Below are 17,001 nucleotides of genomic sequence, written 5' to 3' on the forward strand. Positions count from 1 at the left end.
CTAGGTCTACCCATGTTGAGTCGCCCCTGGAGTTCAGTCAAATTCCTTTTATCCCATGCACGGCTACGTTCAGCTCTTGCCTCGGCAAGACACAGGACCGCTTCTTAACAGCGGGGCCGTCTGGTAAAAAAAAAAAAATGGGACGACGCTCGGCCGTCCTAAAAATCAGTGAAGCCCCTACCTCGGGTGCCGCGATCGGTGCTGGAGGCCCTGCCTTCTCCGTAAGGCCACCGCGAGGCCGGAGGAGGTTCAAGAGAAGAGTCGGCTACTAACAGCAGACAGGGCCCGCGCGGCTGAAACCGTACCCAGAGAGGGTTATCACAATCCAAATGCATTCACGGGAGGAAAGAGAAAAAAAAAAAGATTGCGTCTGTGGTGGTGGGGGTTCTGATAGCAACGCGCAAATATTTCGCACACCCCCCCCCAGTAAAGGAGGAGCAGTTTTCCCGTAGGAAAAGAAATGCACGATCTGAGGTAGGCGGGAGGGAGGCTCGGACGGGACACTGCTTTGCCGAGGGCGGTGGAAGGGGCCAGCGGAATAACCGGCCAGCGGAGACGGTGGTCTCCGGGACGCAAGCCAAGCACGCTCAGGGCCGATCGGAGGACAGCGGCCAGGACAGGGGGGGGGGGGGGGAGGTCGACAGGTGGGGGGGTTAAGAAGACATTAGGGTCGGGAGAAAGGAACCCGAGTGACTGGATCCACGTGCGGCCCATCTGTCCGAAAAAACAGCAGAGGCCGGACGCAGGGAAGGACGACAGCACCTAACCGAGCTGGACGGAGTGCGATATCCTGCAGGCGGTCAGGCTCGTGCGACTGGGAGATATCCTGGATGAGAATTAAAGACGGGGCAGACCGGGTGGGATCAGAGAAATCCCTCTCTGCCCTCATTTACCATGTTAAAAAAAAAAAAAAATTACCCAAAAGATGTGCGCTCCCGGCGCACTGCACATGCAGTAAATCCACCCTATCATGGCACCCAAGGTCATCTCTCGGTGAAACTGAAAAACTACATTTGTGAGTCTGCTTAAATTTAACCTCTCCCAGTGACCAGTCAGTGGAAACTGGAGCAATTTAGCTCTTCGATCGAGGGATGGGAGAAAAAAAACAAAAAACACAAAAGCAGCATTGCTGAGGTCATGGTTGAATCCAGAATGTCTTTATTCTGTTAAATTTACAGTTAAAAAGCTAAAATGCAGCACTTGAAAATAATTTTTAAAATTTATTGTAAAAAATACTGTTTCCATTTTTTCTAGGAGATTCTGTTCTCTACGCAGAACTGGGTTAGTTTTTTTTTTTTGCTTTCTAGCTGACAAAAGGGGAGGAGGAGGACGGATCCGCCAGCCCACCCGGGAGGTGGGTGGAACACCCGTGCAAGAGCCGGTCCTGGTTGCACGGGCGGCTGGGCTCTGGGGAGTCTGGGATTCGTAGTCCTGCGTTTTGGAAGCAACGCATCTCAGACCAGGGCACAAGGAACGGCTCAAAAGCATCACAGGTGGGCCTGACTTAGAAGAGAGGTTTGCTGCACAGAGGCCTTCACATTCACTGCCAGCGGTGAAGGCTTAATTTTTTATTTTTTTTTTTAATCCGCAGACCAATCCAGTCCGGGTTTTAGCCCTCATCCCTCGCTGCATGCTGGGACTGGTAGTTTTTTTCTTTTAATTTTTTTTTTGTTCCTTAAACGACTACAAATCCCAGCCAGGGAGGACATATAACTTAGGCATCAGTCAAAAATTCATATAAGCCAGGGAAAATGTTTTCCTTTCGCCCAATATTACTCTTTTTTTTTTTTCTTGTTTTGCTTTTTTTTTTTTTTTTTAGTTTAAGAGGGGTTATTTACTTTTCATTCATATTTTAAGTGCCCAGGGAACCCAGCTCCAAGGAGTTTGCCAGCCCAGAGTCCCAGCGTGCAATGGGAAGGCAGTGACGGAGTGAAAACCAGGGCTAGATCAGTCTGCCGACCCTCAACTCAATTTATCATCAATGCGCTCAGGAACAGATTCACTACTTCAGTTATTACTAGAGTACTCCATGGAGTAGCTGAGTATCAAACCCAATTCTTGTTCCCATCCAAGCAAATTAACCAGGAAGCAATTTTTCCCTTAATTCCTCATTTTGGGGGCAACGTTTCAACCCTTCCACCTCGGATTTGTTCTTTTTAACAGAAGAGAACATTTTAAAAAAACAAATCCAGGTTTGCAAATAAAATCTGTCACTGTTAAACTGTTAAAACTGTTTCACTGTTAAACTGTTAAAAAGGTGCCTCTCATCCCTCACTGCATGCTGGGACTGGTAGTTTGGGGGGTTTTTTTTCCTCCTGGCATAAGCAGCTTGGAATCTATCGAACTGCACAGGCCACAGTTGGACACAGGATGCTGGGCTCGATGGACCTTTTGGTCTGACCCAGCACGGCAATTTCTTAAGTCCACGCGTGCCATGTTGCAAAACCAGGGCTTGATTAACCTGTAACTTACACGGCACGGCAATGGCTTCCAAACCTGTCCCGGAGGATCCCCTTCCCCGCCAGGTGGGGTTTTTTTTTTAGAGATATCCACAACGTGCATGGGGAGGGGATACAGACGTAGGGGTAAGAAATTTGCATGCACCGCCTCCGTTCCAGTGCAAAGTTTTCTCTCACGCGCATTCGCTGTGGAAATCCAGAAAAATCGGACTGGATGGAGGCCCCCCCCCCCCCCCTCTGAATAGGTTTGGGAAACCCCTGCAATTCGGCACGCATGGGAGTTAAGAACACAAGACCTGCCATACTGGGTCGGACCAAAAGGTCCACCGGGGTCCAGCATCCCGCTTCCAGCGGCGGCCAGCCCAGGTCACAAGAACCCGGCGGGATCCGAAACGGACGACGGGTTCCACACGCTGCTTCTCTCAGGAAGAATAAAAACTGCCAGTCCACGGTATGCAGCGAAGCAAAAGCCGGACTGGATCAGTCCTTGTAAAACCAGGGCTGGATTAACCCAGGTCCTTAGGGCATGGAGCCAGAGAGACTTACAGGATTTTCAGTTTTGCCCTTTTTTTTTTTTTTCCTTAAAACAAAAATAAAAACAGCAGAATGCTTTGCGTGGGGGAAGGGGACAGATTGGGAGCAGGGAGTCATCCTTCCCCCGCCGTCATGCACACTGGTGCAAGACCGTTATCACCGAACCTCGAGGGACCCACCCAAAACCAGTCGATTAAAAATATGTTTTGTCCTGGGGCCGAGGGGTGGAGAGGGATACAGATGTAGGGATAAGGCTAGGAGGGGGCGGCTTCCAATGGGGCAAGGGGAGGAGCCGGGCCAAGTGGGCTGCAGGAGACACGGTGGCAGTCAAGGGGAGATGGAAGGGCGGCCATGATGGTATCCCTTCCTCCTTCCCGGAGCCGAGTGAAAAACCCTCCGGGGCACAGACCCCCCCCCACCCGTGGCGGCAGCAGCAGAACAAGAGCCCCCGCCACCACCCGTCGGGCCGAGGGTTCCTTTATTCGGTGCCTCGAGGCCAGCACGAGGCACTGCTGGTCTCCAGGCACCTGCAGGGCCTTCTGGGACTTGCGGTTCTGCCGTTATGACAGGCACGCCCTCGGGGCGCTTTCCGGATCACACAGTTCAGCATTTACAAACACCCCCCCCCCCCGCAGTAAATCCTGGAAGTCCAGAGTCCCGTATGCCAGTAAGAAACATTTTTGCATCCCTCTACATAAATAAATACATTGGTGGGACTACACAGCCCAGCATGCAACTGGGTCAGCTCGCTAGCCAACAGGACTACTCATCCCACAGGGCACTGGGATGGCCGCCGCACTGTCAGGGAGCAGGGCGACAATTCCTGGATCGCGCCGGGGGGGGGGGGGGGGGGGGCGGCCAGCTCCTCCCCCTGGCAGGATTACAAAGTTCCAGAACGCCGAGCCCCGGTCCCTCCGAGTCACCCGCCGCCCAAATCCCACGCAGTCCAGGACTCCTCCCCCCCCCTCCCCCACAGCCGGGGCCGCGCGGCCTCTCAGTGCACCACCACGTTGATCTCGGCCACGCTGGGGTCCGCCGCTGCCGCGCCGGCCGCCGCCACGCTCTCGGCCACGCTGCCCTCCAGGACGTTCTCGGCCGTGGTCTTGCCGTGCTGCTCCTTCAGGTGGCGGCGGATGGCGGGCTTGTGGGCGAAGCGCACGTCGCAGTAGGAGCAGCGGTAGGGCCGCTCCCCGCTGTGCAGGTTCATGTGGTCGTGGAGGGTGGACTTCTGCGTGAAGCACTTGCCGCAGATGGCGCAGGTGTGCGACTTCACGCCCCGGTGCACGTTCATGTGCCGGTTGAGGTTGCTGCTGTGGTTGAACTGCTTGCCGCAGCGGGGGCACATGAAGATGAAGTGGTGGGCCCGCATGTGGAAGACCAGCTTCTCCACCCCCTGGAAGACCTCCTCGCACTTGGTGCACTTCAGGTTCTTCAGGGGGTTGCCCGCTCTCGGCCCGTCCCTGGCGGCGCCGGAGGAAGCCAGGGGCCGGGAGCCCACGCTGAGCAGGAAGCCGGGCAGCTCCTCCTCCCCGGCCAGGCTGCTCTGGCACTTGGCGGCGGTGGCCTCGCGCTCCTCGTGGAAGCTGCTGGGGATGATCAGGAGGCCCTCCCCCTCCACGTCCTCCGAGAAGCTGTAGCAGGCCTTCACCACCCCCTGCTGGCCGTGCTCCAGGCTGGTGTTCTCCACCGTGGAGTTGACCTGGGACTCGTCCTGCTGCGCAGCTTCGTCGGCCGCCTTCAGCCAGATGCACTGCTGCTGCTGCTGCTGCTGCTGCTTCTGCTTCTGCTTCTGCCGGTGAGCGGCCTCCAGCACCGACTCCACCTTCACGATGCAGATGTCGGAGACGGCGTCGTCGTCGTCGTCCTGGTCGTCGTCCTCCTCCTCCTCCTCGTCCTCCTCCACCTTCATCTCCAGGTCTTCCTCCAGGGCCATGGCCATCTCCATGCTGGTCTGGGTGGACCTCCCTCGCACCCGGCCCGGCTCCTTCGCCGCGGCGAAGGCCCTGGCGCCGCAGCCGCCGCAGCCCTTCAGCCTGGCGGCCCTGGCGGTGCCGGCGCCCGCCTCCTCCTTCAGGCCGATCTTGGGCTCGATGAACTGGGAGAGGGCGGTGCGGCACTTCTCCACCACGTGCTCCATCTGGAGGTAGCTGGCGGCGGTCAGGTAGTTGACGATGTCGCGCACGGCGAACTCCAGCAGCCCCGTGTAGCAGGAGAGCAGGAGGTCCGCCACGATCCTCGAGTTGTGCATGAGCGAGACCTGCAGCTCCGAGGAGGGGTTGAGCAGGAACTGGTCCCGCAGGAAGGGGGAGCAGGCGGCCAGGATGACCTTGTGGCCCCGGAATTTGAGGCTGTCGGCCACGATGGTCACGTCGCAGAAGCGCTCCTCCGAACGCAGCTGGTTCATGTTGCGCAGGGTGGCCGCCTCATGGCCTGGGAGCTGGAAGCGCAGGACCTCCACGCCGGACGCCATAAGTTACGCCTCTCTCTCTCTCTCCCTCCCCGAGGTGGGGGTGACGTGGAGGGTGGGGGGGGGAACGTTGATCGCTGGGAAATCCTGAGCAAAAACGGGGGGGGGGGAAAAAAAAAGGTAAAAAACGGGGAGAGGAAGCCAGGAAAAAGGGGGGGGGGGGGGGGGAGAGAGAGAGAGAGACGAGGAGGTGACAAAGCGACAACCACCATCAACAAGAGGAACAAAGAGACAAATGGAGGGGGGGGGGGGGGGAGAGAAGATCCAAGGCCACCGGTACGGGGGGGAGGAGAAAGAGGAGCAATTGGAGAGGGGGGGGGGGGGAGAGAAAGCAAATCGATATTATAGCTACAGGTTACATTAACCGGATAAAAGTTTTCTTTTATGTGCCCCCCCCCCCAGCACAGCTTTCACCTGCTGTGCTGGGGGGGGGGCACATTTTAATCCCTAAACCCCTCCCCCTCCCTCCAGGCATTCACCCACACCTCCCACCCGGCTCTGGAATATGTGGCAAATCGGGGGGAGGGGCTTTATAACCATGAAAAGAAGCCTCCCTCCCCAAAATAAGGCTTTGAATCTTCCAAGTCCGGGCACGGGCCCGATCCAGCCCGGGCAAGCTTGCATCGTCTGCCCGAAGCAGACCCTCATGTACCGCGCCCCCCTCCCCCCAGAAAACGCTTGCATCTGCTGCTCCTAAAGAAAGGGCCCGCACTAGCCCCTAAAAGCGGCTGCTTCTTCCTACCCAAGGCCCTCAGCGCACTCCCCCCCCTATCTGCCCCGGCCCGGGATCGGCTCCCCGTGGCCTCCCTCACCGAGATTCCCTGCCAGGAGCTGCAGGCGGCAGCCCCCGATCATCCCCGCTCCCCTCCATACCTGCAGTGGCTCTCGGGCCCTCCACCTTCAGCACCCCGGCCCCTTCCTCCGCCCCCGGCCAAGCACAAAGGGGCTTAAAGGCGCCGGCGGCCGCTTAAAGGCGCAGGCGCGGGTTATCTGTCCGCCAGGTTCCCCCCTCGCGTCCCTGCAGTGCCATCGTCGTTTTATCATCTAGTAATCAATTATTATTATTATTATTATTAATTTAGTATTTTACTATGTCCGCCTCCAGCGAAAGGAAACCGGAATCTCTCCCCCCCACCCCCTCCCCCGATCCAGGCCGGAGGGGATCCGCTGCCACTCCGGGTTTTGGCTCCAGCTCTCTCCCCTCTGGCCCCGCCCTCCCGTCGATGAACGGGAGACTGGGAAGAGCCGGCTCCAAAGCTCCGGTCTTCCACGGCAGCGGGGCGGAAGGTGGTTCCGGCTCGGAAGAGCCAGTCCGGGCTTTCAGGCCCCGCTCCGGGTGCATCTCTGGGACGCCCAAGATCTGGGCTTCTGTGACAAGAAAGGAGGGGACTGAAACTAGCGAAGGGAAAATAGACTCCAGCAAAATGCAGAGCGCGCAGGGGCTGAAAATACCAGGGGGGAGACTCGGGCAAAATGCAGAGAGCGCAGGGGCGGAAAATACCAGGGGGGAGACTCGGGCAAAATGCAGAGAGCGCAGGGGCGGAAAATACCAGGGGGGAGACTCGGGCAAAATGCAGAGAGCGCAGGGGCGGAAAATACCAGGGGGAGGACTCGGGCAAAATGCAGAGCGCGCAGGGGCTGAAAATACCAGGGAAAGATTCCGGCAAAATGCAGAGAGCGCAGGGACGGAAAATACCAGGGAGAGCATCCGGCAAAATGCAGAGAGCGCAGGGACTGGAAATACCAGGGAGAGATTCCGGCAAAATGCAGAGAGCGCAGGGGCCGGAAATACCAGGGAGAGATTCCGGCAAAATGCAGAGAGCGCAGGGGCCGGAAATACCAGGGAGAGATTCCGGCAAAATGCAGAGAGCGCAGGGGCCGGAAATACCAGAGGGGAGACTCGGGCAAAATGCAGAGAGCGCAGGGGCTGGAAATACCAGAGGGGAGACTCCAGCAAAATGCAGAGAGCGCAGGGGCCGGAAATACCAGGGGGGAGACTCGGGCAAAATGCAGAGAGCGCAGGGGCCGGAAATACCAGGGAGAGATTCCGGCAAAATGCAGAGCGCGCAGGGGCCGAAAATACCAGGGGGGAGACTCGGGCAAAATGCAGAGAGCGCAGGGGCCGGAAATACCAGGGAGAGATTCCGGCAAAATGCAGAGAGCGCAGGGGCCGGAAATACCAGGGAGAGATTCCGGCAAAATGCAGAGAGCGCAGGGGCCGGAAATACCAGGGAGAGATTCCGGCAAAATGCAGAGAGCGCAGGGGCCGGAAATACCAGGGAGAGATTCCGGCAAAATGCAGAGAGCGCAGGGGCGGAAAATACCAGGGAGAGATTCCGGCAAAATGCAGAGAGCGCAGGGGCGGAAAATACCAGGGGAAGACTCCTGCAAAATGCAGAGCGTGCAGGGGCTGAAAATACCAGGGAGAGATTCCGGTAAAAGGCAGAGAGCGCAGGGGCTGAAAATACCAGGGGAAGACTCCTGCAAAATGCAGAGCGCGCAGGGGCTGAAAATACCAGGGGGAGACTCGGGCAAAATGCAGAGAACGCAGGAGCTGGAAATACCAGGGGGAGACTCCTGCAAAATGCAGAGAGCGCAGGGGCTGAAAATACCAGGGGGAGACTCCTGCAAAATGGAGAGAGCGCAGGGGCTGAAAATACCAGGGGGAGACTCCTGCAAAATGGAGAGAGCGCAGGGGCTGGAAATACAAGAGGGGAGACTCGGGCAAAATGCAGAGAGCGCAGGGGCTGGAAATACCAGAGGGGAGACTCGGGCAAAATGCAGAGAGCGCAGGGGCTGGAAATACCAGAGGGGAGACTCGGGCAAAATGCAGAGAGCGCAGGGGCTGGAAATACCAGAGGGGAGACTCGGGCAAAATGCAGAGAGCGCAGGGGCTGGAAATACCAGAGGGGAGACTCGGGCAAAATGCAGAGAGCGCAGGGGCTGGAAATACCAGAGGGGAGACTCGGGCAAAATGCAGAGAGCGCAGGGGCTGGAAATACCAGAGGGGAGACTCGGGCAAAATGCAGAGAGCGCAGGGGCTGGAAATACCAGAGGGGAGACTCGGGCAAAATGCAGAGAGCGCAGGGGCTGGAAATACCAGAGGGGAGACTCGGGCAAAATGCAGAGAGCGCAGGGGCTGGAAATACCAGAGGGGAGACTCGGGCAAAATGCAGAGAGCGCAGGGGCTGGAAATACCAGAGGGGAGACTCGGGCAAAATGCAGAGAGCGCAGGGGCTGGAAATACCAGAGGGGAGACTCGGGCAAAATGCAGAGAGCGCAGGGGCTGGAAATGCCAGAGGGGAGACTCGGGCAAAATGCAGAGAGCGCAGGGGCTGGAAATGCCAGAGGGGAGACTCGGGCAAAATGCAGAGAGCGCAGGGGCTGGAAATGCCAGAGGGGAGACTCGGGCAAAATGCAGAGAGCGCAGGGGCTGGAAATGCCAGAGGGGAGACTCGGGCAAAATGCAGAGAGCGCAGGGGCTGGAAATACCAGAGGGGAGACTCGGGCAAAATGCAGAGAGCGCAGGGGCTGGAAATACCAGAGGGGAGACTCGGGCAAAATGCAGAGAGCGCAGGGGCTGGAAATACCAGAGGGGAGACTCGGGCAAAATGCAGAGAGCGCAGGGGCTGGAAATACCAGAGGGGAGACTCGGGCAAAATGCAGAGAGCGCAGGGGCTGGAAATACCAGAGGGGAGACTCGGGCAAAATGCAGAGAGCGCAGGGGCTGGAAATACCAGAGGGGAGACTCGGGCAAAATGCAGAGAGCGCAGGGGCTGGAAATACCAGAGGGGAGACTCGGGCAAAATGCAGAGAGCGCAGGGGCTGGAAATACCAGAGGGGAGACTCGGGCAAAATGCAGAGAGCGCAGGGGCTGGAAATACCAGAGGGGAGACTCGGGCAAAATGCAGAGAGCGCAGGGGCTGGAAATACCAGAGGGGAGACTCGGGCAAAATGCAGAGAGCGCAGGGGCTGGAAATACCAGAGGGGAGACTCGGGCAAAATGCAGAGAGCGCAGGGGCTGGAAATACCAGAGGGGAGACTCGGGCAAAATGCAGAGAGCGCAGGGGCTGGAAATACCAGAGGGGAGACTCGGGCAAAATGCAGAGAGCGCAGGGGCTGGAAATACCAGAGGGGAGACTCGGGCAAAATGCAGAGAGCGCAGGGGCTGGAAATACCAGAGGGGAGACTCGGGCAAATGCAGAGAGCGCAGGGGCTGGAAATACCAGAGGGGAGACTCGGGCAAGATGCAGAGAGCGCAGGGGCTGGAAATACCAGAGGGGAGACTCGGGCAAGATGCAGAGAGCGCAGGGGCTGGAAATACCAGAGGGGAGACTCGGGCAAAATGCAGAGAGCGCAGGGGCTGGAAATACCAGAGGGGAGACTCGGGCAAAATGCAGAGCACAGGGGCTGGAAATACCAGAGGGGAGACTCGGGCAAAATGCAGAGAGCGCAGGGGCTGGAAATACCAGAGGGGAGACTCGGGCAAAATGCAGAGAGCGCAGGGGCTGGAAATACCAGAGGGGAGACTCGGGCAAAATGCAGAGAGCGCAGGGGCTGGAAATACCAGAGGGGAGACTCGGGCAAAATGCAGAGAGCGCAGGGGCTGGAAATACCAGAGGGGAGACTCGGGCAAAATGCAGAGAGCGCAGGGGCTGGAAATACCAGAGGGGAGACTCGGGCAAAATGCAGAGAGCGCAGGGGCTGGAAATACCAGAGGGGAGACTCGGGCAAAATGCAGAGAGCGCAGGGGCTGGAAATACCAGAGGGGAGACTCGGGCAAAATGCAGAGAGCGCAGGGGCTGGAAATACCAGAGGGGAGACTCGGGCAAAATGCAGAGAGCGCAGGGGCTGGAAATACCAGAGGGGAGACTCGGGCAAAATGCAGAGAGCGCAGGGGCTGGAAATACCAGAGGGGAGACTCGGGCAAAATGCAGAGAGCGCAGGGGCTGGAAATACCAGAGGGGAGACTCGGGCAAAATGCAGAGAGCGCAGGGGCTGGAAATACCAGAGGGGAGACTCGGGCAAAATGCAGAGAGCGCAGGGGCTGGAAATACCAGAGGGGAGACTCGGGCAAAATGCAGAGAGCGCAGGGGCTGGAAATACCAGAGGGGAGACTCGGGCAAAATGCAGAGAGCGCAGGGGCTGGAAATACCAGAGGGGAGACTCGGGCAAAATGCAGAGAGCGCAGGGGCTGGAAATACCGTTATTTCAGGAAGGAGCCAACGCTCGCTGGCCTACCAGGCTAGGATGACATCGGGGAGCAACGCCCCATCAAGCAAAGGGGAAGAGAGCCAAACTCCAGTTACAGTGCAATAAAAAGGCATCGCCCTCTATATTTTGTTTGTGTGTAACTGTTAAACTTTAATTCGGTCCTGATGTCAGTATTCCCCCCCCCCCCCCGCGGAGACCATGGGGGGAGGGGGGAGACACACGCCCTTCTTCTCACTTAAGGAAACTCTAACCACAGCCCCACATGCACGGAATGGGGCAAAACGCAAGAGCGGACCCGGCCGTCTCCGGCCGAGTCAGAGCAAGCGAGCCTGATGCGGGAGCCTCCCCGTTCCCAGGCCGCTCTCCGCCGCTGTTGTACCGCTGCCGCCTTCCCCCTACCCAACCCGACGCCGAGAGCGCCTTAATCAGCAGGTATCAGCGGCCGTGGCGTGGATCAGCACGGCGGCAGCCTACCCCGAGCTGCCGCCGTGCGCGTGACCTGCAGGTCGCGGAACCTGCCGCGTTTCCGCCGATCCTGCGAGGTTGGGACCTCCCGTGGACGGAAGAGAGGGAGGGGAAGTCACCGTGCCAACTCCATGTGGCCGAGAAATAGAGATCACTGTGGCGGACTGAAGGACTGGGATGGGGGTGGGGGAGTGTCCCGTCCCCCCCCCCTCTCTCTCTGGGTGGTGTTTACCTGGCCCCTCCCGCCCCGTCCATGCGATTTCTAGCAACGCGCCTGACTTCCAGTAACCGAAGCTGTGGTTAACCATTATCCAGCCCAGCCCTGACCTGGCCCTCGGCCCCCCCCCCCCCCCCCCACCTCGAGGCTTCCCAGAGCTCCCGAGTTCATGTGGGAAGTTCGGCATGGTATCCCAATCCCGTACCTGCTGGGGGCGGCAGACGGCGCGTCCACGAAGCCCGCGCTCCGTTTCCCCAAGGATGGAGGTGCCTAGCTGGGCCCTTATATAAAAGGAGGGGGGAGAATAGATGCTTAAGCGCGAATTTTCAGCAGTGGGACCCTAACTTAGGTGTCTAAATCCTGGGAAGTGGACCACAGGCCCCAGGATTTCAGGGCCCCCCGTTTAAGGAGGCCTAAATTTAGATGACCTTTTCAGCTGAACCCTGGAGAGGTCAAAATATAATCAACTCGTGCCACGATATTTGGCGGGATTTTTACCCCGGGGGTAATTCGGCGGTGGAATAGACTCCCCTAAACGTTACCCCGGAGGGACATCGGGCCCCACCCGGACTTTACTCGCTATGATGTGGTCACTGGCCACGGGGGCCCCCCCCCCTACACTGCGACCGTGGCCAGTGACCACGGTCACTCCAGTCAGACGGTGGTCAACCCCCTGAACTTTCTTCACTTCAAGATCCCGTTGCCCGTGGCCACTGCCAGCAAGGGGGACGGGCAACCACAGTCGGCCGTTAGAGCGGGGGCTATTCCTCAACCAACCCCCCCCTCCCCCCCCCCAGCTGACCTCCAGGAAGAGCGAGTTTGTGTGGCAGAGTAAATAAAGCCAAGCCGGCCCTTCCTGGCAGGGCCGGAGGGGGAGGAGAGGAGATCGGGCCCGGGGAGGGATTAACTTTACGGGCTGGTACTCGATGCAGTAGGTCGGGGCGAGGGAGTGGGTGAGCGGCTGCTGCTTCACTGGAGCCTTCCTCCCCGGGAGCTGGCGGAAATGAGGCTGCCGTGCTGGGCTCTCCTCTGCCCGCTTCTGCTGCTGGCACGGGGAACAGGTGAGCGATGCTCCGGGGGTGGAGGGAGAGAGGAATGGAGGAAAGCCAGAGAGGACAGAGGGAACGAAAGGGGACGGAGGGAGAGAGATCCGGGGGTGGCGGGGGCAGAGGGAGAGAGGAATGGAGGAAAGCCAGAGGGGACGGAGGGAGAGAGATCCGGGGGTGGCGGGGGCAGAGGGAGAGAGGAATGGAGGAAAGCCAGAGGGGACGGAGGGAATGAAAGGGGACGGAGGGAGAGAGATCCGGGGGTGGCGGGGGCAGAGGGAGAGAGGAATGGAGGAAAGCCAGAGGGGACGGAGGGAGAAAGATCCGGGGGTGGCGGGGGCAGAGGGAGAGAGGAATGGAGGAAAGCCAGAGGGGACGGAGGGAACAAAAGGGGACGGAGGGAGAGAGATCCGGGGGTGGCGGGGGCAGAGGGAGAGAGGAATGGAGGAAAGCCAGAGGGGACGGAGGGAACGAAAGGGGACGGAGGGAGAGAGATCCGGGGGTGGCGGGGGCAGAGGGAGAGAGGAATGGAGGAAAGCCAGAGGGGACAGAGGGAACGAAAGGGGACGGAGGGAGAGAGATCCGGGGGTGGCGGGGGCAGAGGGAGAGAGGAATGGAGGAAAGTCAGAGAGGACAGAGGGAACGAAAGGGGACGGAGGGAGAGAGATCCGGGGGGGTTATAAAATGATTTGATAAACAGGCAGAGAGATCACCCTTTTTGTATGGGAGCAAAGTGTGCGGGTCCGTTATTAATCCAGAACTACACACAGAGAACGGGTCGGAACCTCGGGGGAAAACCCTGCAGCTCCACTTCTGCGGAAGGACGCCCCAGGTCCATCCACACAGACAGCCCCCCCCCCCCCCCCCCTGCAGTGTGCTGCAGCAGTCAAAAAAGCAAACAATGTTGGGAATTATTAGGAAGGGAATGGTTAATAGAACGGAAAATGTCATAATGCCTCTGTATCGCTCCATGGTGAGACCGCACCTTGAATACTGTGTACAATTCTGGTCGCCGCATCTCAAAAAAGATATAATTGTGATGGAGAAGGTACAGAGAAGGGCAACCAAAATGATAAAGGGGATGGAACAGCTCCCCTATGAGGAAAGACTAAAGAGGTTAGGACTTTTCAGCTTGGAGAAGAGACGACTGAGGGGGGATATGATAGAGGTGTTTAAAATTATGAGAGGTCTAGAACAGGTAGATGTGACTCGGTTATTTACTCTTTCGGATAATAGAAGGACTAGGGGGCACTCCATGAAGTTAGCATGGGGCACATTTAAAACTAATCGGAGAAAGTTCTTTTTCACTCAGCGCACAATTAAACTCTGGAATTTGTTGCCAGAGGATGTGGTTAGTGCAGTTAGTGTAGCTGGGTTTAAAAAAGGTTTGGATAAGTTCTTGGAGGAGACGTCCATTAATGGCTATTAATCAATTATACTTAGGGAATAGCCACTGCTATTAATGGCATCAGTAGCATGGGATCTTCTTAGTGTTTGGGTAATTGCCAGGTTCTTGTGGCCTGATTTTGGCCACTGTTGGAAACAGGATGCTGGGCTTGATGGACCCTCGGTCTGACCCTGCATGGCAAGTTCTTATGTTCTTAACATTTTTACTCAGACGTTAGCCAGCTCTATACATATTTTGGGCACATCTCCAGCTTAATTCTAACCGGATAATAAGGAGGTTAGGATTTAGCCGGCTTAAGTTAGAGGCGTTCCCAGCGAGTAACTGGGAGGAGATGAGAATTAGACGGTTAATTTACTAAAAGGTTTCTCCCATTTTGCATCTATGGGAAAACCACTTAGTAAACGAGGGCCTAAGTCCGGTCGGGCCAGAGAGCTGCCCTAACGTCAGGCGGCTGGAGTCAGCCCACGCTTTCACTACTGAACGTACCACCGACGTTGGCCGGCCAGCTTGTGCCTGAATATGGAGTTCCTTGCGTATAAGGCGACACTCATCGCGCCCGATGAAAATTCGCGTGCTCTAGCGGTCAGCAACAACGGGTGAACGACTTTTTATTAAAACCCGTTCCTGCGATACCTTGTGTTTTTCTAGCGTAGACGGAGCGACGCTCAGCCACGGTCATCTTCGCTTTCTCGCCTCAAGCCCTGCTTCTGCCACCTCGGGAGGCTCAACAGCGCGGTCGCTACGCGGCTGGGCAGCTGCTGGCATCGCCCAACAAGCGTAGGTCGCTGTTCAGGAGCTTCCTACCTCACCCAGAGCCCCAAGAATTGCAGTGGTAACATGCACATACGTGCACGTGCACACGTACACACCACTACTACTACACACTGTGTGATAAAACACAAAACCCTGCAAAAGAAAAAAAAAAACAAACCACCACCCATACAGGGCAGCTTTGCAATCAATCTACCCTACCAAGACAGCACTAACTGCCAGGACTCAAACAGTAACAACCCCTACCTAGGGCCAGACACGGGGAGGGAGGGGGTTCGCAGGACGGCACCACCCCACGGTGTGCGCGAGCGAGGCGGAGTCTGCAAAGGGGGAACGCCCGCCGCCGCTGGACTCCAGCCACCCGTGTCGCCACGGGGGTCAATAACAGTCAGCGGCCGCACTGGCGGTATCGTCACCCCCCCCCCCTCCCCCTCCCACGGCCAGGCCATTCCCAGGCGTGGTGGGGAGGAAGAGGGGCCGAGGGCAACCAGGGAAGCCGGGGTTGAAACCCCACTGACCCTTCCTTGTAACCCTGGCCGAGTCCCTTTTATCTTTCGTTGCCTTGGGTGCCCGCTTAGGCCGCAGGCTGTCCGGGGGGGGTGGTGTCCAGGAACTTTTATTTTGTGTGTGTGTGTGACCGATTTGTTGTAATCCCCGCGAGCTTGCTCTGAAAAGGCAGAACAAAAAACAGGAAATTATCATTGCCACGCCGTGGTCTGCCGTCCCCCACGCTTAGCGTTTCGTTGACGTGAAAAGGTGTGGCCGGCGGGCCGTGCGCACCTACAGTAACGGGCCCGTTGTGCCTCGGTTTTCAGCCGCCCGAGATCAGCCGAGCGAGGAGAAGGCAGAATGTCCGGAAGACGTGGCGATCGCGGGTGGGAATGCCTCCTACACCGACGGCCTGAGGCCGGGCAGCATCCTGACCTACAGCTGCCCCTGGGGTTACTACCCCTATCCGGCCGTCAGCAGAGTGTGCCAGAGCAGCGGGACGTGGACAGAGCTGAGGAGCAAGACCGGACGCCTGGTCAGGCAGCCTTCATGCAGAGGTATGCGCCGGCTTTCCCATGCCCACCCCCCCCCCCTTCACGCTACCTCTTATATCATAAGATGCATAGCATATTTATTTAGTGCAAAACTCCTACCGCGCGAGGAGCCCTTTCGTACACCGTAAGAGGCATCACTCACGGCGTGTCCAGACCAAAGGCTGCTCTTCCAGTGTCTCATCTTTCTTTCTGTCTTTTATTTACAGAAACTCGGTGTCCCAACCAGTTAGACTTTGAGAATGGGGCTTACTTTCCACGCCTGAGCTCGTACACCGTTGGTAGCAGCCTCAGTTTTGAGTGTTTCGACGGCTACAATCTCCGTGGCCCTGCCCAGAGGACCTGTCAAATAAACGGGAAGTGGAATGGCACCACCCCCATCTGTGACGACGGGTGTAAGGACAGTTCCACTCCCGGGCAGGCCTGCTCACGTGCAACCTCACAAGCTGCTGCTCACAATCACAGCCGCACTCCCGCGCGCACTCATCCTCGTGCGCAATCAGAGCCACGCTCCCGTGCACCCTCATCCTCATGCGCAATCACAGCCAACCTCCCGCGCTCCCGTGCACCCTCATCCTTGTGCGCAATCAGAGCTGCGCGCACTGATCCTCGTGCGCAGAGCCGTGCTCCCGCACGCACTCATCCTCGTGCGCAATCAGAGCCAACCTCACGCGCTCCCGCGCACACTCATCCTCATGCGCAAACAGCGCCACGCTCCCGTGCACCCTCATCCTCATGCGCAATCACAGCCAACCTCCCGCGCTCCCGTGCACCCTCATCCTTGTGCGCAATCAGAGCTGCGCGCACTGATCCTCGTGCGCAGAGCCGTGCTCCCGCGCGCACTCATCCTCGTGCGCAATCAGAGCCAACCTCACGCGCTCCCGCGCACACTCATCCTCATGCGCAATCAGAGCCACGCTCCCGTGCACCCTCATCCTTGTGCGCAATCACAGCCAACCTCCCGTGCTCCCGTGCACCCTCATCCTTGTGCGCAATCACAGCCAACCTCCCGCGCTCACTCATCCTCGTGCGCAATCAGAGCCGCGCTCCCGTGCACTCTCATCCTCGTGCGCAATCACAGCCAACCTCCCGCGCTCCCGCGCACTCATCCTCGTGCGCAATCAGAGCCACGCTCCCATGCACCCTCATCCTTGTGCGCAATCACAGCCAACCTCCCGCGCGCACTCATCCTCGTGCGCAATCAGAGCCATGTTCCCGCGCGCACTCATCCTCGTGCGCAATCAGAGCCAACCTCATGGGCTCCCATGCACACTCATCCTGATGCGCAATCACAACCAACCTCACGCTCTCCTGCGCGCACTCATCCTGGTGCGCAATCACAACCAACTCACACGCTCCTGCGCGCACTCATCCTCGTAC

General features: G+C 58.0%; 2 protein-coding genes across 3 annotated transcripts in view; one reads left to right on the forward strand and one right to left on the reverse strand.

The window, feature by feature from the left end:
* Nucleotides 1–1,258: 1,258 nt before the first annotated feature.
* On the reverse strand, nt 1,259–6,486 carry ZBTB12 (zinc finger and BTB domain containing 12). Of its 2 annotated transcripts, none has more exons than XM_029585874.1 (2): nt 6,334–6,486; nt 1,259–5,547 (listed from the first exon to the last, which is right to left on the reverse strand). In XM_029585874.1, the coding sequence occupies exon 2, from the start codon at nt 5,461–5,463 to the stop codon at nt 3,988–3,990; it is 1,476 nt and encodes a 491-aa protein (XP_029441734.1). In that variant the 5' UTR covers nt 5,464–5,547; nt 6,334–6,486; the 3' UTR covers nt 1,259–3,987. The 2 variants fall into 2 exon arrangements, with proteins under 2 accessions (XP_029441734.1, XP_029441735.1); XM_029585875.1 differs by having other exon boundaries at nt 6,273–6,336.
* Nucleotides 6,487–12,259: 5,773 nt separating this feature from the next.
* Nucleotides 12,260–17,001, forward strand: part of CFB (complement factor B) — a 51,189-nt gene continuing 46,447 nt past the window's right edge. Inside the window, exons 1-3 of the mRNA XM_029585939.1 lie at nt 12,260–12,417; nt 15,397–15,627; nt 15,831–16,016. Coding sequence (XP_029441799.1) covers nt 12,360–12,417; nt 15,397–15,627; nt 15,831–16,016 — 475 coding nt within the window. The 5' untranslated portion in view covers nt 12,260–12,359. The remainder of the gene's footprint in view (nt 12,418–15,396; nt 15,628–15,830; nt 16,017–17,001) is intronic.

This window comes from Rhinatrema bivittatum, unplaced genomic scaffold (assembly GCF_901001135.1).
Source record: "Rhinatrema bivittatum unplaced genomic scaffold, aRhiBiv1.1, whole genome shotgun sequence".
Lineage (NCBI taxonomy): Eukaryota > Metazoa > Chordata > Amphibia > Gymnophiona > Rhinatrematidae > Rhinatrema > Rhinatrema bivittatum.